General features: G+C 44.4%; 1 protein-coding gene across 1 annotated transcript in view; it reads left to right on the top strand.

Moving 5' to 3' along the window:
• GALNT10 (polypeptide N-acetylgalactosaminyltransferase 10) overlaps positions 1-15,728 on the top strand; it is a 78,813-nt gene extending 63,085 nt beyond the window's left edge. The window contains exons 6-12 of the mRNA XM_061456860.1: positions 68-251; positions 1,139-1,256; positions 9,660-9,767; positions 11,585-11,806; positions 12,520-12,636; positions 14,675-14,824; positions 15,533-15,728. Coding sequence (XP_061312844.1) covers positions 68-251; positions 1,139-1,256; positions 9,660-9,767; positions 11,585-11,806; positions 12,520-12,636; positions 14,675-14,824; positions 15,533-15,700 — 1,067 coding nt within the window. The 3' untranslated portion in view covers positions 15,701-15,728. The remainder of the gene's footprint in view (positions 1-67; positions 252-1,138; positions 1,257-9,659; positions 9,768-11,584; positions 11,807-12,519; positions 12,637-14,674; positions 14,825-15,532) is intronic.
• Positions 15,729-17,141: the final 1,413 nt, after the last annotated feature.

Below are 17,141 nucleotides of genomic sequence, written 5' to 3'. Positions count from 1 at the left end.
TTCTGTAATTTCATGCTCAAAGGAACCAGCCGGTGCAGGTTTTCTAACATGTTTCTCCAATCTTCAGATCGCATTGCCCGAAACCGCAAGACTATCGTTTGCCCAATGATTGATGTTATTGATCATGACCACTTTGGATATGAGACTCAGGCTGGAGACGCAATGCGAGGTGCATTTGACTGGGAGATGTATTACAAGAGGATCCCTATTCCTCCTGAGTTACAGAAACTTGATCCCAGTGATCCCTTTGAGTAAGTTACTGAAATGAAGTGTGCTAAGAGCTGGCTAACAAAAGAACACCCTGTTACAGGGTTGGGTTACACTTCAGTGTAGTAAAAGTCAGAAGCTGGTGTTAAGCTACTTGCTTTTTGGCAGCTGTTTGTTTAGTTGGTCCAAAAGAAATGCATTGTGTAGTAGCTGTGAACACTGTCCTTTTCACTGCTGTTTTTTGCCACCTTAATTCCCACAGAAGTTAACATTTCATTTAAAACTGTAATGTGTAGCGTTTAATGTGGTCATTTATTACTGAAATCTTTCAAACATAACTTAGCATCCCTAATGCTCTGCCAAAAACAACAAACCAATGGCAGCTTATATGTCATTCCCAGGTGGGGGAAGAAGAAAAACTAGCAGTATAATTACAGCAATTTTGATGATTGCAGTGCATTGCAGAAGTAAATCTGTGCTCAAGTTATGTTGTGCTGTTGCTGTGCTTGCCAACATTGAGACAGTTCTGCTGTCCTTTATAGTTATGCAGTGTTCCAAAAAAACCCCAGCAACACTTTTTGAGGTCAAGCTCAATGACTTGCTCGTGCTACTGAGACAGAGTATCCCATGTACACCATATGGGCCCCAATGGGAGAGCTTATATCCTGTCACTTAATGGTGAACTCTTGACTGTTGGAGGAGAGGCATTGACTGGTTCTGGAGGGAGCCTGGTCCGGTCCTCCTCACCTGCAAGTGGGAAGTGGTAGATAATGCAAAACCAACTGTTTGATGCTCTGATAGGGCTGCAAAGGCACCGGAACACTGGGTGGTGAAAAGAATATTTGTCAAATCTTGCTTTGTTTTTTAAATGTTTAGCCAGAGATCTGTATCTTTGAATGTGTTGTAATATGGAGTCTGGTTTTTCCTTAAGGTCTCCTGTAATGGCTGGAGGACTGTTTGCAGTCGATAGAAAGTGGTTCTGGGAGCTGGGAGGGTATGATGCAGGTCTGGAGATATGGGGAGGAGAGCAATATGAAATATCCTTTAAGGTGAGCTATGTTCTCTGGAAATTACTTCTGTTTTGAAAAGTAAGAATTGTTCTGAGGCGCAGAATGTGAATGATCTATTTTGTCCTTGCTTTTGCGTGGTGAAAGAGCTGGGAGTAGTAAGATAGTACACAGAAGAAACGGCAATGATGTGAGCAGTCATTTGTGAGGGTCAAATTTGGAGCATGATTAGCGGGGTGTCCCCTGTTCTGTGGTCAGAGCTTCAGATGCACGCACTCCTCACAGCAAGGGTAAGTCAGCTTGTGTGAAGCTCTCTGGCTTTAGGCTTCTTACTACTCACCCAGGCAAGATGATAAATACCCTCCTTCTTGAGGGGAGGAGGATTCTGGCAGCTCAGTGTTTGTCCAACCGTGTACCTCAGTCTTAAGCTTGAGTTCCCAGAGATGAGAATAATGTACTGTCTATAGTCAGTCCATCTGACTCCTGGCTGCAAGGAACTGAGACTATTAATTACCCTGTAAGAAATACTCAACAATTGGAATAACAACACTGTTGCTGGCAATGACTTCAGATCATTAACTGCCTGGCTTAGGGACAGTTCTGTCACTTACTGATTGACCCAGCTGTTCAGTTGAGGGCTTTAAAAAAAGAGTTAGACAGCCAAAACTGCATACCAATAGTAATGAGTCACTGTGACCCATGAAGACCTCTGGTACCTGTGTTACCTTGGAATGTGGCACTCTGAAATCCATTCTAGGAAGCTCACTGGGATGTCCCAGACCACTGAAGGCAGATGGCTAGTTTTCTCTTTACTGATGAGAATCCTTTCCATAGTCTAGAGGAAGCTGAGTAAAGACTTCTGCATTAAACTGTTTGGGCTGCTATGTGGTTTCTCTTTCACAGGTTAAATATATAACTTTACAGGTGTCTGGATGCTACTGACCTAAGCTAGTTGACCACTGCATGGGGCCAGAAGATGGTAGCAGTGCGGTAGCAGATAGGGCACAGTTTAGCTTCAGCAGCTAAAATTCCTCATATCTCCCCTGACAAACAAGTCATGGCTGATCTCTTACAAAACAGATTGCTAAATCCCAATGCCTCCATGCAATTCAGAGGCATATCCAGCTATATTCAGCCAGCCATGTTACTGTGTATACCCACTGTGTGCTGCTTACTGTACAGCAAATGATAGGGAAAAAGAGACACTGTTTTGAAGACAGAATCTTCTCTGCCATTGTTTGTGTTGCTCACAAGCAAACCCAAAGTAATAAAGTCACATCAGAGGTCCCTTCTCTGTAGTGGCAGCAGGAAGAGAGGACTGAGGGCACCCTATTTGGAGGTGTCGTTGCAGTTAGAGCCAGTTCTTTGTATTGCATGTGATGAAATTGTGTAACACTGTCATTCTCTGCAGGGGAGGCAATGGCAATATTCAGTCTCTTTCCCTTGGCCCTTTTAGGAAATGCTGGTTTCTAAGAGTGATGACAGTGGCTGGGGAAGCCCTTTGTCTCTAATGCCACAGCAGGCAGTCACACTGTTCGATCTGCAGGAAATAAGACTACTTCATTCATCTGTTTGCTTATCCTCTCTGAAACACAGTGGTTTATTTCAGTCCAGAGATGGTAATTTATGGAGGGATAAATTGGCTTTAATTAATCTCTGCAAAGACCCCCTTTTTCTTTCATTGTGCAATAAGGAAAAAATGAAGTTTTAACTGAAAGAAGCTCAGTGTATTTTCAGAAATTAAGATAAATTGATACATTCATCTGTGGCTGATAGATGTAATAATTCTGCTGGAACTGCAAGAATAGAAGGTTTGTTCACAGAATTTATGAAGCTATGACATTTCCTGGTGAGCTCAGAGCCACGTTTTTACCTTTAGAAGCAGACTGAGATTTTGTAGTTGGAGGCACTGTCAAATAATGTAGAGCTCTGGCTTTAGATGTGGGGTACCTGCTTTCACATTATTTATTATCTAATGGGAATTCAGATTCTAAGGGTGCCAGACTGACAGCAGACCTTTAACAAAGAACCCATTCCTGGCTTGGGAGTTGTGGGTGCAGGTATTCTTTTGTACTGCTGGTTTTTGATCCATTGCATCAGATGCAGCCGTCTCAAGCCTCACCACGAGTAGGGATTGTTTTCCTTAAGCATATTCTTTTTGGCCATGTACGGAGAAACCTGTTCTTTACAGGTTTTCTGCCTTTATTTTAAAACCTGGGGCTCTGTTGCTGAGAGACTGGAAATAAAGAAGTTTATTTAGGAGCCTCTTGCCTTTCTGTTTTGAGATCATACGTATTCCTGTCATCGCCTGGCTCTGCTTCCTTCTCAGAAGAAACTTCCATCTGAAGGCAAGCTGACAAAGAAACCATCAGTGTTTAGCACCTCAGCTAATATATTTAGCTGGAGGATGCATCAAACTATTGATAGAAGCCTTGTTCCTTGTATGAAATGCATACCCCAGACATCACTAGAAAACGTAGCATGCTGGAGGGACCAAAAAATGTAGGCTAACTTTAAATTAGAAACAAGCCTTCCAACCATAACTGCTGGTTTGTAGTTTTCTGGGTCTTCTCAATCCCTTAAAACAGCAATTTCTAAATTAGAAATTGAATCAATGCATCCATTCCATATTTAAGAAGAAAGCATGTGCTGCTTCCTCCTCTTGACCTGTGTATATCCAAAATAGCTCAGTGCCCATAACCAACTACTTCTACAGGTCAGGGGGTTTCCTGCCTCAGGTCATCACCAGATGCAACAGGAAGATTTCAGTCTTGCATTTTAGTTGCAGGCATTGCCCTTGTTCAAAGGAGCCTCATTTTTCCCTGAACCCTGTTTGTGGGATGCTCCAGGCAAACGGGTCTGCAGAGCTGCCTGCTGTAAGCAGCATTCATATCAGTGCTGTAAGCACCATCCATCTCAGTGGATTGCCAGATGCTGACCTTTGAATACATGCTTGTATTTTGAAGAAAGGGTAAACAAGTGTTTACAGCTATTTCTGTGTGGCACTTGGTACCTTTCCTCTCCACTGCTCCTCGCCCTACAGCTGTAGTTTCTCTGTTCGGTGGACTCTGTTGAGGGGTATTTTTGCTTTTGGGAGTCACTCCCATACCTCTGCTCTCTTACAGTTTTCCCTGGTCTTTTTGTGTCTTTCTGCAATGATGTGAGCAAAACTGAATGCCCCAAGTGACAACGTGTCTTTCCTCTTCTAAACACAGCTTAATAGCTCTGATTTTTCTCGATGTTCCTGCATAATCCTACATTCTGCTGCCTTCATAACCACTTCATTTTCTTTGAGATTATTGCTTTTGATTTGGAGCGGTATCTATGAAGCAGTTAAACTCTTCCTTATTGCAAATGCTACCCTATACAGCACTTATCTACGCTGTTTTACTTGTGATCATGTTGCCTCTCTTCCAGTATTTTTGTAGCTTCTATTCTGTTTGGCTTACTCAATCTTCACTAAACTGCTTTATGCCTCTCTTCCTTAAATATGGATTTTTGGGGGTATGGGGAAACAGAAGAGGAAAAAGTGATGTTTCTGACTTGTACAGACATAAATATAGATACTTTGTACCTCAGATCATGAGTGGTTCTGAGTCCTTTATTTGTACATTGTACTTCAGGAACAGAGAATAAGTCTGGACATCCCTCGCTGGGCGATCGATCATTTCAGTTTGAGAAATGTTTGTCTTGTAATCTAGAGATTGTAAAGCCTTCATAAAATGCAGAGGGCTTGGTGCAAACAAGCTGTATTGACAGTTGGCCTGAGAAGAGCAGATAAGGGGAAGGCATAAGAGATGGACAATATTCCTGGGCATCACTCTGTGCTTCAGCAATAGTAAATATCCACTGCACTTACTCTGGTGATTGTAGATCATTGCATTTTTTCCAGATCCTTTTCCCAAAGCGCCAGCATGGTTTGTATAAAACATGTCACTTGTTTTCCAACAGATCCAAGTGCTCTGTAGCTTCTGTTCGCATATGCATCTTCTTTGCCCCATGTCAGCAGCACATTTCTGATGCATGTTTTGCCTCTGGTAGGTATGTGGTCAGGGTGCAGGTGCCAAGGGATCGCTTCTGACAGCGTTTCTAGTTGTATATTAAGTTAGTGCTGATTGTGAGCTTCCAATGCTTATTCCAGGCACATCCTTACACCACTTTCCAGCAGCTCACGTTTGCCCAAACTGAAACAGGCCGGGCATCCTGCTGCTTTTTTTGTGGTTGTTTTAAGCCAGCACATGCTGCTCAGTTCTAAGGCTCTCGGCTGTAGTACGGGGTGCCTTCCTTCTCCCTCCCTAACTGGTAATGCAGCTATCAGTTTCAGACTGTTGACTTGAGTTTTTGGCCTCTGTTCACACTGTGTGCTTGGTTCAGGCTCCAGAGTAGCCTCCTGCCAAGCAGCAGCAGGAAAGCGGACCCCTCCACTCTCTGGAAGGTGATTACTGGAAACTGCTATCATTACTCTCAGATACTCCAGACGGTGAGGAGGGGCCATGCTGGTGTACATTGTGTGAGAGCAGGCGTTGTGCAAACACATAGATCCCAGTGCCTTTTGAGCTGCCTTAATCTCTTATAGAGCAGAAAGTCCCAGCTGCAAGAATAGCTGATGCTTACAGTGCTGAGGATTATGATCTTCCTGCATTATTGGTTGCCCTTGCTTTCATCCTGTCATCTACCTTGTTATGCAGAGAACCCCCTTGACTTATCCGCTGTGCCCTTTTCTTCCCACCTTCCAGTATGTGTTCCGACAAGCCAGTTTCTCTCCATTGCTTCATCCCGTGGTCTTTGTTTCTGTTGTGGCTTGCAGAAGCAGCTTTCTTTTCAAGGCTTGACTTGTATGACTTTGTATGTTTTCCCTCTCTTGGGAAGCATTACCTCATCACGGAAACCATAAACCTTGTATACCCAGATAATTGCGTTCACACGCCAACTGCAGTATTGTATTGGGTGCTTGAGAGGAGAGGTTCAGCTGTCTTACATGATATTGTTTTCTGACATAGCAGGAAGGGAACTGGATCAGCGTAACATTCCCATGTAGAGAATAGGTGGCATATTATCTTGTGCTTTCATAGCATGCTAGTTGAGCCAAAGGCTCTTGAGTTGTTTTATGAATATGGAGTTGCTCTCCAGGACACTAAGAAGATGGGAGTAATATCACTGCTATTGTTATTTTACTTCCCTCATATGTTTATTTTTTAGGCTGAGATTGTGCCCTAAGAAAAACCTGTTGCAGTGTGCACATTGACGTCAGTGTAGGCAGGCTTTCCCTTAATTCTAGCAGATCTGTCAGCTCTGAGATTCCTAGCTTGACATGTAGATTGGTAGAATTGGTGCTTGAGGAGGAAGGGAAGTTTCCTGTTCTCTCTTAATGAGATCTGATTAGATCATTGTATAAAGCACTGTCTGCCTGACCAGCTTTAATTCCTGTTCTTACGGCATTCTAGTAAAGGGCTGATTGAAATTAATGGTGTGAAGTTCAGGCTCTGATGTTTGCAGTGTGTCAGCCGGGGAGATGAGGCACTATCTCACCCTGCTGTAAAGCAACACAAAACTGGCTCCCCTGGCCTAAGGAGAACACAGTACGTGTCAGTCAGTGTTACCACGAAGGCACAAGGTGCTGCCCCACAGGCCAGTGTTGTTTCAGCTGTTTGACAAAGCTGTGTTTTTAGCAGTGTAAGTTCTGGTGTGAGCTGCACCCTTGTTTGAAATCAACCAAATATCACTGAGTGGAAGCATCCACTCAGCTGGTTTGGGTTTGCTTCACTAGCAGTTACTCTTTGACAGACCTCTGGATGTGATTCACCTGACCTTTAACTTTCTAATGCTTTTGTTAGCTCTGTTTTACCAATGCATGTCACGCTCTTTCCCTCTCCCCCCTTCTTCCAGTTTTATAGATAAGGACTGGTAATTGTCTTTATGGAGGTTGTAATGAGTTCTGTCACCACACAAAGAAGCTCACTAATAAAATAAATCAAAGCAGCAATGAATGAATGGAAAGCATGCATTTAAAATTAGATTTGTACTGTAAGCGCTAGACTGTCACTTGCAGCATGAGACAATGGTAAAAAGGCACTGAATTGGCAAAATACCTTGAAAGGGTCACTGAGCTCCGCTAGGGGGAATTAGGAAGCTTCCTGTTGCCTCCATGCAGCACTGGTAATCCCAGCATCATTTGGGAGTAAATATTTTAAAGCAAGATTAGAAAAGGAGTGTGTAAAACTGGTCTTGGATTGTACTTGTTCAGTAACTCGGTTAAGAAGCTTTTCTTATCATATCTTTACATTTGTTCATGTAATGTTGTCTTCTGTGCCTGGACTCTTGTACCTGCTTGGAGTTCCTGGCCCAGCATAAGGTCAGTTGTATCTAGCTTCCCATAGCCCGTGCCTCTCCAGTGTACTGCTCAGCTGGTAAGGGCTGCCTGTAGTATTGCTTCACAAGATCTGCAGTGCAAGGACAGTGTTCTCTCTAGCTGCACACTGACTGCAGGGGGCTGTTTCTCACAGGAGGGAAGTCGTGTTTTCAGAAATGTGTATTCAATGTGGCCTGCTGAAAGCCTTTCCTTAGAGATCAGGGGCAGGTGAGGCAGCAAGGATCACACGCTGCTGTTTGCATACCCTTGTGTTGCACTAAAATGCAGCTGCATGTGCACAGATAGGGCTTTCTTGATGCAGGGTGCAGTGCACAGGCTCAGAATCAGGTTGTTGAGTGTGTGTGTCTGTGCAGCTGAGCTCTAGGGTCCTTCAGCTATTCCTGCAGTCTTTTATAGCTCCCAGATCTGCTGCAGCTCTTGTGCCAACCATTTCTGTCACAGGAAACATCCCCAAACTCTTCTTTTCTCGGTCTATCTGTTAATTCCCTAGCAGAGAAATCACACTGTGGCCCTCTGCAGCAAAAAGCACAGCATAAGCAGCATTTCTAATTCCACTGGAAACTTCAAAACCGCCGGGTGCTAGTTTCTTTTTTTGTCTTCATCTCTTCTGTACCAGCTTTTCGAGACACAGCAGGGACAAAAGGAATGAAATTCTGTAGAAGGAGTGTTTGTCAACTTCCTTCTTGTCTCTCTCACTATAACTGCTTGTAATTAAGTACCTTGAACTTTAGAAGTTGCCTGTGAAAAATATCCCCCTAACTGAGAGCAACCAACCTCCATTAAGTTATACGCAGTCAGCAAATGACTATAATTATTAGGGCCAGTAGACAGAGCTGAAACTCCAGAGGACTTTAGTGTCAGAGCAAATAATTATGCAGCAGCCTTGGCCAAATATTTCTCTTCTGAGCTAAGTATTTAATATTGTCACTGTCGAATATTAATGGAATTGCCTGCTATGTGTGAAGCTGTTGACTAAGCTCATTGTACAATGAACTGCGGTGGCTCAAATTAGCCACAGTGAATGGAGGGATCGGGAACGCCGCATCAAGCCTGCAGCACCAGCAGACCTCCTTAAATAGTCCTGCTTTCGGGGCATTAACATAAGATCTGGGGACAAATTGAAGGGCAAGACAGTGTCGTGCTTCAAGAATTCAGTAAGTCAGTTGTTTTGCATACAGAAGGATACCTTCTAAGTATTCATTAGATATCTCTGGGAAGTGCATATGAATGTAATTCTTAGATCTAATGAAGTAGATTGGCTGATTCATGAAACATCTCCTTTGGTTTCATTTGGACAAAACTATTACATCCATGACATAAATAAGGAATAAAAGAAGGTTGTTGTAGTGTGATGGCAAAGAATTAAATTTTCCCAGACGGGAAAAGAAATTTCTGGGCCCAAATCTAGACATTAACCAAGCATCAGGGTAGTCTTTCTTAACTAGCAGTGTGCTGCAGTGACTTTCTGAGGGCTTTCTTAAAGCTAATTGCGTTTTCACCAGGCAGTGATTTCCACTTAATTGTAAGGCTGCAAAGCAGTGAGTGCATGTCAGCATTGAAACCACCTGAAAGCAGTGATAACCACAGGAAAATGTTTCTTCTGCTTTCTGGCACTTGAACAGGCTTCTGAATTCCCTGGAGTGTCTTGCATAACATAGGACCAGTACTGTAGAGATGGCCGCCCTTTTACACAGCCTGCACCCAGGTCTTGTATGGCAGTCCAGTTTAACTACAGTGGTTACTATTGCTGTAATAACATATATCAATTTAAAGTGTGCTGTGTGCTATTTTCTGGGTAGTTTAGTTTTTTTTGTTCCTTTCGCTAAAGAATGCAAAATTGGACTGTTTGACTATTGGGCTTGATAGCACTTGTGCTAAATCAAGGCTTGCTGCATGGCTCTAAGCAGATAGTTACAGGATTTGAGACTAAAGCAAGAAGGGGAGGTTCTTTGGGAGAGGGTGTACTTTAAAGTAAAAAGTCTGGGTTAAGCTTTTTCGTGACTTGAAAGTCTTTTTTTGTTCTTCATTTTTCTCCATATAATCAAGACTGAAACTGTATCTCTGCTGTTCCACAGGTATGGATGTGTGGAGGTCGCATGGAGGACATTCCTTGCTCTAGAGTTGGTCATATCTACAGAAAATATGTTCCATACAAGGTTCCAACAGGAGTCAGCCTGGCCAGAGTAAGTGGCAATGGCATTACCCGTGACAGATGTCTGACTGCAATCGACCGTGCTGTTGTCTCCTCTCATCCCACAATGGGAGGCAAATGTAGACTTTATAGTCTATAAATTGTGTTTGTATGGTGGTCAAATTGAGCAGTATTGCAGTGGAGGATGTGTATCACAAAAGGAAGAGTGCCAAGGAGCTGCAGACTCATGTGCAGGCAGCTCTATGCTCTAGACATCAGCCATTGCTGGGTGTTGGGAATGGACTTTTGCAATCAGGCACTGGCTATGGAGTTACCAATACAAACGAGATACGGCTTTATCTGCATAATACTTCAGTCATTTTATAGCTGTGCTCCCCCAGAGCAGCAGGCTTCAGTGTGGTGATTGTGTTTTGGAGCTTGAAAGACCTCTCAGCTTCAAGCATCACAGACCACTGAATGGGCAAGCTGTAATTTTCCACAATAGAATGTTTTGTGCTGTCCTATTTCTTACTCTAGTGTAGTCCAAAGAGGACAGAGCTGTTGCCTACCTGCGTTAGATCTCTCCCGTTAATTTCCAAATTAGGAAGGGACTGCATTGCCCTCTGGTGGGAGCAAAAAATCATAGGAGCAGAAAGGCTGCATGAGTAAAAACCGCAAGATGTGCCCTGCTGTTCCGCAGGCTTGTGGCTTGCACAGTGTTAAAATGCTTCCCTGTTTAATGGTATCACCCTAGTTATAGATATATTACTCAGCCCAGCAATGACCTGTCAGAGCGATAGAGTGCTCTCCTCTCTGTGCCATCCCTTCAGGAAGGAGCTATATTTCTTTTGATTCAGTATTCGGCTCTTGCATACTCACAGTGCTGGAAGGGGATGGCAGAAGGGTGTAGAAGAGGCTGTCTCTTGGCATCTAAGATCATACGGTCACCTTAAGTTGTATGTAGGCTGCATTTGGGGCAGGGTCAGCACACTGCTCATTCTCAGTGTCCTCAGTTTTTGGTAGTAAATGGCCATTGCTGGACTGACTGTATTCATGCAAGGTAGGCAGTGCTGCTGGGTCACCAACAATGGTGACCAACTATGTGCCTGTTGTTGCCAGAGAGCAGACCAAGGTCCAACAATCTCTTGAGTGTGTTGTGACGAGCAGTAGGGTGGTGGGTATCTCCACAGGGTGGTGTTCACTGCTGGGCTGGAATTGCACAGTGGGTTAAGTTTTACAGCGATACGTGAAATACACTGCTGCTAGGAGGTAAAGCCCTTTGCTTCTGTTCTGAAGGGTCATCACCTGAAGCTCTGTACTACTGTGGTATCTCAGGGTTTCTCTTAAACAGCTTTTTACTCAAGAAAACTGAAAAATAGTGGTAAGAAAGAGTATTGAGAACTGAAGCTTTCCAGAAGGGAGTACAGCAAATCCCATTCCTAGATGGGTTAGAAGATGCAATAAAAAGGATTTAAGAAAGCAGCTTTCTGTCAGGGACCTTTGAATGTCCAGCGGTATTTAACCAGCGTCATTTTGTGAGTAGCTTCTTCACAGAAAGAAAAAAAGGGAAGAAAAAGAAAAGCCTTTGATTAATGTTGTTTTTCTTAGCCACAAGGCACTAGGTATAATGGCCAAGTGCCAGGATTCTGGTTTGACCTCAACTCCAAATGTTTCAAAAAGTCCCTTGGAACTAGAGAATAATAAAAATAATCTTCATCCTGAAGCTGGGCAGAAAGAGTGGATGTGCATGAAAATCCTTTCCGAGCGCAAGCAGCAGAGCTGTTCTGAATGCTAATGTCAGTAGCTTGTGCAGAGCATTCTCAGGTGCTTTTCCCTCTGGTTTTTCACACGTGGCTCTTACCCACACAGAACTTGAAGCGGGTGGCAGAGGTGTGGATGGACGAGTACGCAGAGTACATCTACCAGCGCAGACCGGAGTACCGGCACCTCTCTGCAGGGGACGTGGCGGCTCAGAAGGAGCTCCGCAACAACCTCAACTGCAAAAGCTTCAAGTGGTTCATGAACGAGGTCGCGTGGGACTTGCCAAAGTTCTACCCGCCAGTGGAGCCTCCAGCAGCCGCCTGGGGAGAGGCAAGTCTGTGCTGTGCAGCCTGCAGTGGGCAAACAGGCTGCAGGTTGGTTTAAGGTTGTTGTACCCCTGGGCTCCAGTAAGCAGTTTGCTGTGAGGTGGCAAGTGAGTGTTCAAAGATCCTGCTTGATGTGTTTCAAAGACCAGAACTCCCCTACCATTACGCTGGTCTTGATCAAAGAAGGCAGTTAGGCAGCCGTTTCTATCAGTGCACAGCTACAGAGAGAATAGAGATTGGGCTTGTTCTGCATGTTGTGTGCTTTGTAGAAGGCAGAACATGCCAACAGGGAGGGCTAGAGAGAGGCAGCAGCTAAGCAGTGCTATTTCCAAAGGCTACACAACTGTGTTAAGCTGCTCTGCTCCTTAGCTTTCCCATCTGAAAGCCAGGAAAAACATCCCTGTTCTTGGAAGTCTGCTGTGTTCTGGGAAAAGAATTGCCCCAGGAGTGAAGTCGTAGATTATTACACACAACAACACAGTGGGCTCTGCAGTCCTGTAGTTAATGGGTTTTGCTGTGTCCTGGAGGTTTCTGTACCTCCATTTTTTGAATTGCTGTGCTTTCTTCTAGCTGTCATCTGCCAGCTCAGATACATGGTGAAGTGAGGAATCTTAAAGCGGTCTTCATACAAATACTGCCACTATTTAAAGCAATTCAAGGCTTCTTTCCTATCACTTGGTAAGGGAAGGAGATTCAATGTCCAACTTACCATTTCAGATACGCAATGTAGGAACTGGACTGTGTGTGGATACTAAGCATGGAGCCCTGGGATCCCCACTGAGGCTAGAAAACTGTGTGAAGGACAGAGGAGAGGCAGCATGGAACAACGTGCAGGTAACGGTCCTTTTGATAAATCATCAGCCCCTAAATTAATTTGGGGAGGGAGAAGTTATAAGAACTTCATGATGAATGTTTGAGAAGAAACGTCATTGCAGAGCACTGTCAGGTGAAGGGAGGGTGTTGTACACCCCAAGGCTCATGTGCTAATTATACTTGGTGGGCTTGTAGCAGGATGTGGTTTGTGCTTGTGGCAGGGTCTGGAGCCTGGTAGGCTTTGTGCAGCGCTTTCACCTCCACTTTGAGGTTCTGGGAGCGAACAAAAGGGAGCACAAGAAAACAATATGCCAAAATAATAAACCAGTAACAAGGCAGCTGTAATATGTAACAAAGTGAATATTAACTTCAAAGGTTGTGCTGGGAGAAGTGATGGAGGAGCATCATGCATATTAATGAACCTGCAGGAGCATTCAATAACCGCTTACTATCATCCTTCTGACAGGAGGCAAATGCATTATAAACGCCCAACCATTGCTGGAGAGATATGAAACCGGCCAGGCTATAGATTCACCCTCTCAACATATAAGGTGCCAGAAACGACAGCTTTATTGTAAGAAAAGGGAGGGAAATATTAGTTTGTCTAAACTGTGGCATCTGAGCTGAGAAAAGCTCAAGAAAACAATGCCTCTATTACAGAGCCATGCATAACTCTTCAGGGGAATGGCCTCAGTGGTAGGAGACAAAGGGTTGTTGCATATCAGTTCTGATGCATGAACGCTTGAAACGAAAACAATTTACTCAGGCAGTCCAAAACTAAGCCTCTGTTCCATGAGGAGGATCTTGAACAATTAGTGTTTAGGAGCATAATGTGATTGAACTTCTGCGTAGCATGGAGCCTAAACGGTTGTGGTAATTTCTTTTGCAAGAGGTTTAAAAGAGAAATAGGAACAAGAACTGTGGCAAAAGTTCTTGGCCTTGCTGCTTCAAGTAGGAGCACCCTATTCATTAGAGGTCTGTCCTACTGCCCTATGAGATATCTCTGAAGAGAGGACCATTCTTCCACATTGCTCCAAAAGGAGCCCACAGAATAGCCCTTCCCCTCAGGCACTGACAGGGAGGCGTGCTGGCTAGAACCACGTTGGCTGGTGCTGGTCACAAGAGGGCACTTGCACCCTTGCCAGAGATGCTGTTCTTGTCAAGGCATGAAGCAAAAGGTTGACACCAGTGCCTGCCTTTAAACAAGTTGTGGAATTTAGTCCTGTGATGCTTAAAACATGTCTTCAGCCAAGCCATGCTCGTCAGACTGAGGGTTCAGTTAAACCACTCTGCTGTGTCAAACCATGGCCAAAAGCTAATGTCACAGGGAGCTAATGTCTGCAAGGAGCAGAGCCATGTTGTGTGGTAGTGCTTCACCACCTCTTTGCCCATGGTTCAACCCCATGGTTCAGGGATTTCCAAGCCATGTGTGCTGACATCTGGCAGTTTTCATCAAGGCCATAGCACTGCCAAGCATGGGTTATGCCTTATTACTAGAGCTAAAAACCTTTCTCTTCTGTAGTATCCCTGCTTTAATTTCACCTGAAAAAGATCATTGCAGGGACAGTGGAAGAGAGCACCAGGAAGCACTGCCCTAATGTTTGCCCTTCTGGGGTGGGCTGGGGAGCTGTGGGCTCCTGGTTTCTTGTCCCAGAAGACGTCGGACAGACTCTTCTCAAGGTGACTGCAGGCTGTCTGTGCAGACGTAGGTGTTTACTGCCACTGTTAACTCTGAGCTCTTGTAGCTCTCTGCCTTTTTTGCTCACTGTGAAAGGCTGTAATTGGTCAGCTGCTCACTTAATCCATGATGTATGTCTGCATTGCAGAGACATTCAGGGCTGCTATTAGTACCCAAGCTAACTAGCATGGCTGTTTGCAGCAGCACAGTCTCATTTAGCATGCTGTGTGGCAGTCCACGAGGTAGCTCTTAGCCTCCCCTAGTTAGCACTCCCTGTCCCCAGAGGTGGAAGTGTTTTTTCTCTCTCAGATACTGTCATTCTGCGGGTGAAAGCACTATGCCCAGCACCAGCCACCCTGAGGGTCCTGTTTGTCCCAGCAGGTATTCACCTTCAGCTGGAGGGAAGACATCCGTCCTGGGGATCCTCAGCACACTAAGAAGTTCTGCTTTGATGCCATTTCCCACAGCAGCCCTGTGACCCTCTATGATTGTCATGGAATGAAGGGGAACCAGCTCTGGAGATACCGAAAAGTGAGTGTGTTCTCATTTAAAGTGTCAACTTCAGTGCCTACAGGCAATTTTCCTTAAAATATCACCACTCCTGTTCTATTCCTTCCCTTCATGCAGCTGCAGTAAGAGGCAACCTGTTGTCTTTGTGCCCTTAATTATCCTTGCTTAGAAAGAGGTGACTCCCCTGTTCCACTGGTTAGAAATGGTGAGGACTGCTTCTCCAGGGCTTGCTAAGCAGAAGGATACTCTCCTTGCAGTCCTGCCCACAGCTGGCAATGAGGTGATGCAATACCCTTGCAAAACCTGTTTGCCAAGAGGTATGCTGTGTTTATTGGGTTATTCTCAACATTAAAGGTCATACCAAAAGTAGATAATTCATCCCCCTATTAAGAAGCCCTTTTGTGGGCAACAGGTAAAGAAGTCCTTGACTGCATGCTTTGTCCTAGTAATTTATATGCATAGTGTCAGGAGCAACTGCAGCAGCCACTGCACTGTAGGCTGGAGAACCTAGTTTCAGACAGAGCTTTAGACCATCCCAGTGGAGGTGTGAGATGGGCTGGATGCTGTTGCAAGGGGTGGGACTGCACTTTGACAGTTGCTAACTAATTCAGTGTGGAACAACTTGTTCAGGTACATCTAAGTGACAAAATACCTTGGTTTTCTCGTGTTGATTTTAAGTCAGCTTTGCTTCTCTGCTCAGCAACCTCATATCACATTTCTCTTTCCCAGGACAAGACCCTCTACCATCCAGTAAGCAGCAGCTGTATGGACTGCAGTGAGAGTGACCGAAAGATCTTTATGAATAGCTGCAATCCCTCATCTCCAACGCAGCAGTGGATATTTGAACATACAAACTCAACCATCTTGGAAAAATTTAACAGAAATCTTGATCTTTAAGAGACTGAGGAAATACATCCATATATATATATTTTACAATTCTAGTTTTTACTGGGGAGGGTTACAAAAACTTTTTTTAAGAGTACTTTTTTTTAAACAGTGAATGAAGGTAAAAGGGAGACTCTCAGGAGAAGGTTAACTAGCAGGCCAGGCTTTATTGTGAAGATGCTGCATCCTTCTTTTCTGGGGATGGTGGAATGTTAAAGGCTTTGCGAGAGCCACTTCTGTGCTGAGACTGAACTGAAACTCTGATTTTAGAGGAGTCTGAATGCGATTCAAGCTGCTTTTTGTTTGCTTTATTTCCTGCCTGGGTCTGGCGTTAAAGGATTTTGTTATCTAGGGCTTTCTATAACTGCTAAAAAGGTGGCCGTGAGGGAAGATTGTGAGGGGAAGGAAGGGGTGGCCATAAGGAGGGATCGTGAGGAGAGAGCAAGGGCAGCCATAGGGTGTGAGGGGTGGCTATTAGGGGTTAGGGGCAGTCATGAGGGGAGAGCAGGGACAGCCATGGGGTGTAAGGGGCATCCATGGGGGGTAGGGGCAGCAGCTATACAGTGTGGGCCACTCTGGGGGGTATATGAGGGGTGGCTGCTTGTGGAGATCATGAGGGGCAGCCATCAGGGGAGATCTTGAGGGGAGATCAGTTTGCCCTAAGTGACGTGGTTTAGTGGTGGCCTTGGCAGTCCTGAGTTAACGGTTGTAGTTGATGATCTTAAAGGTCTTTTTCAACCTGGTTGGTTCTATGATTCTATACCACCTGCTGAAGCATTCCCACAGAGGTGCTTTATCTTCCAAAGCCCATATAAGTAAAATCTTGAAGATTTAATCCTCCCATCAAAAAAAGGCCATCAAAATATTAAATGATTTTTTTTTCTTGCCCTAAACCAAAATATATTTCAATCAGTTGAGTATTATCACTTTCCAAATCACAGCTCTGATAAAGGAATGAGCTCTAGTGGAAGTGCAGCCGTGTGTTGGGAACAGTGCTGTAGTTATTAGTGATGAGAAATCTGCCTTTCTGGTCCATTCGCTTTGCAGTCAGTTTGTCACTCACTGTTGGATCTTCAAGGTGAAAGATGAGCAGGGGGGTATGAAGTAAGCACAGTTCTTACAGGTGAAGATTTTTGCTAAGAGCCTTTGAGTATCAGGTTCCAAATTTGCCTCTTACTCAGAATCTTTCTGGCATGGACACCTCTGGACTTTTTCAGAGTTTAATCGATTACATGAAGGCAACTTCCATTTTTCCTTTAGAGGTTTGAAAGCTAACTTAATTCACAGTTGGTGTGAGCAGATTAGTTCAGGATAATTAAGTCAGGGCTGAAATCAGCTGTTGGTCTTTATCCATTTGTTCATCAGTGTGCAGCTTGTCACAGTGGTGAGTCCTGTGGTCACTAGTGTTCTAGGCTTGTGCTATTTATCCCTCCTCTTTTCCCAGCATCCGCAG

Source organism: Pezoporus flaviventris, unplaced genomic scaffold (assembly GCF_033815535.1).
Source record: "Pezoporus flaviventris isolate CSIRO_AGI_PZ_B2104156 unplaced genomic scaffold, CSIRO_AGI_Pfla_v1 ptg000023l, whole genome shotgun sequence".
In the NCBI taxonomy this organism is placed as follows: Eukaryota; Metazoa; Chordata; class Aves; order Psittaciformes; family Psittacidae; genus Pezoporus; species Pezoporus flaviventris.
The sequence above is the reverse complement of the archived record's forward strand: the minus strand, read 5'-3'. Positions and strand labels throughout refer to the sequence as shown.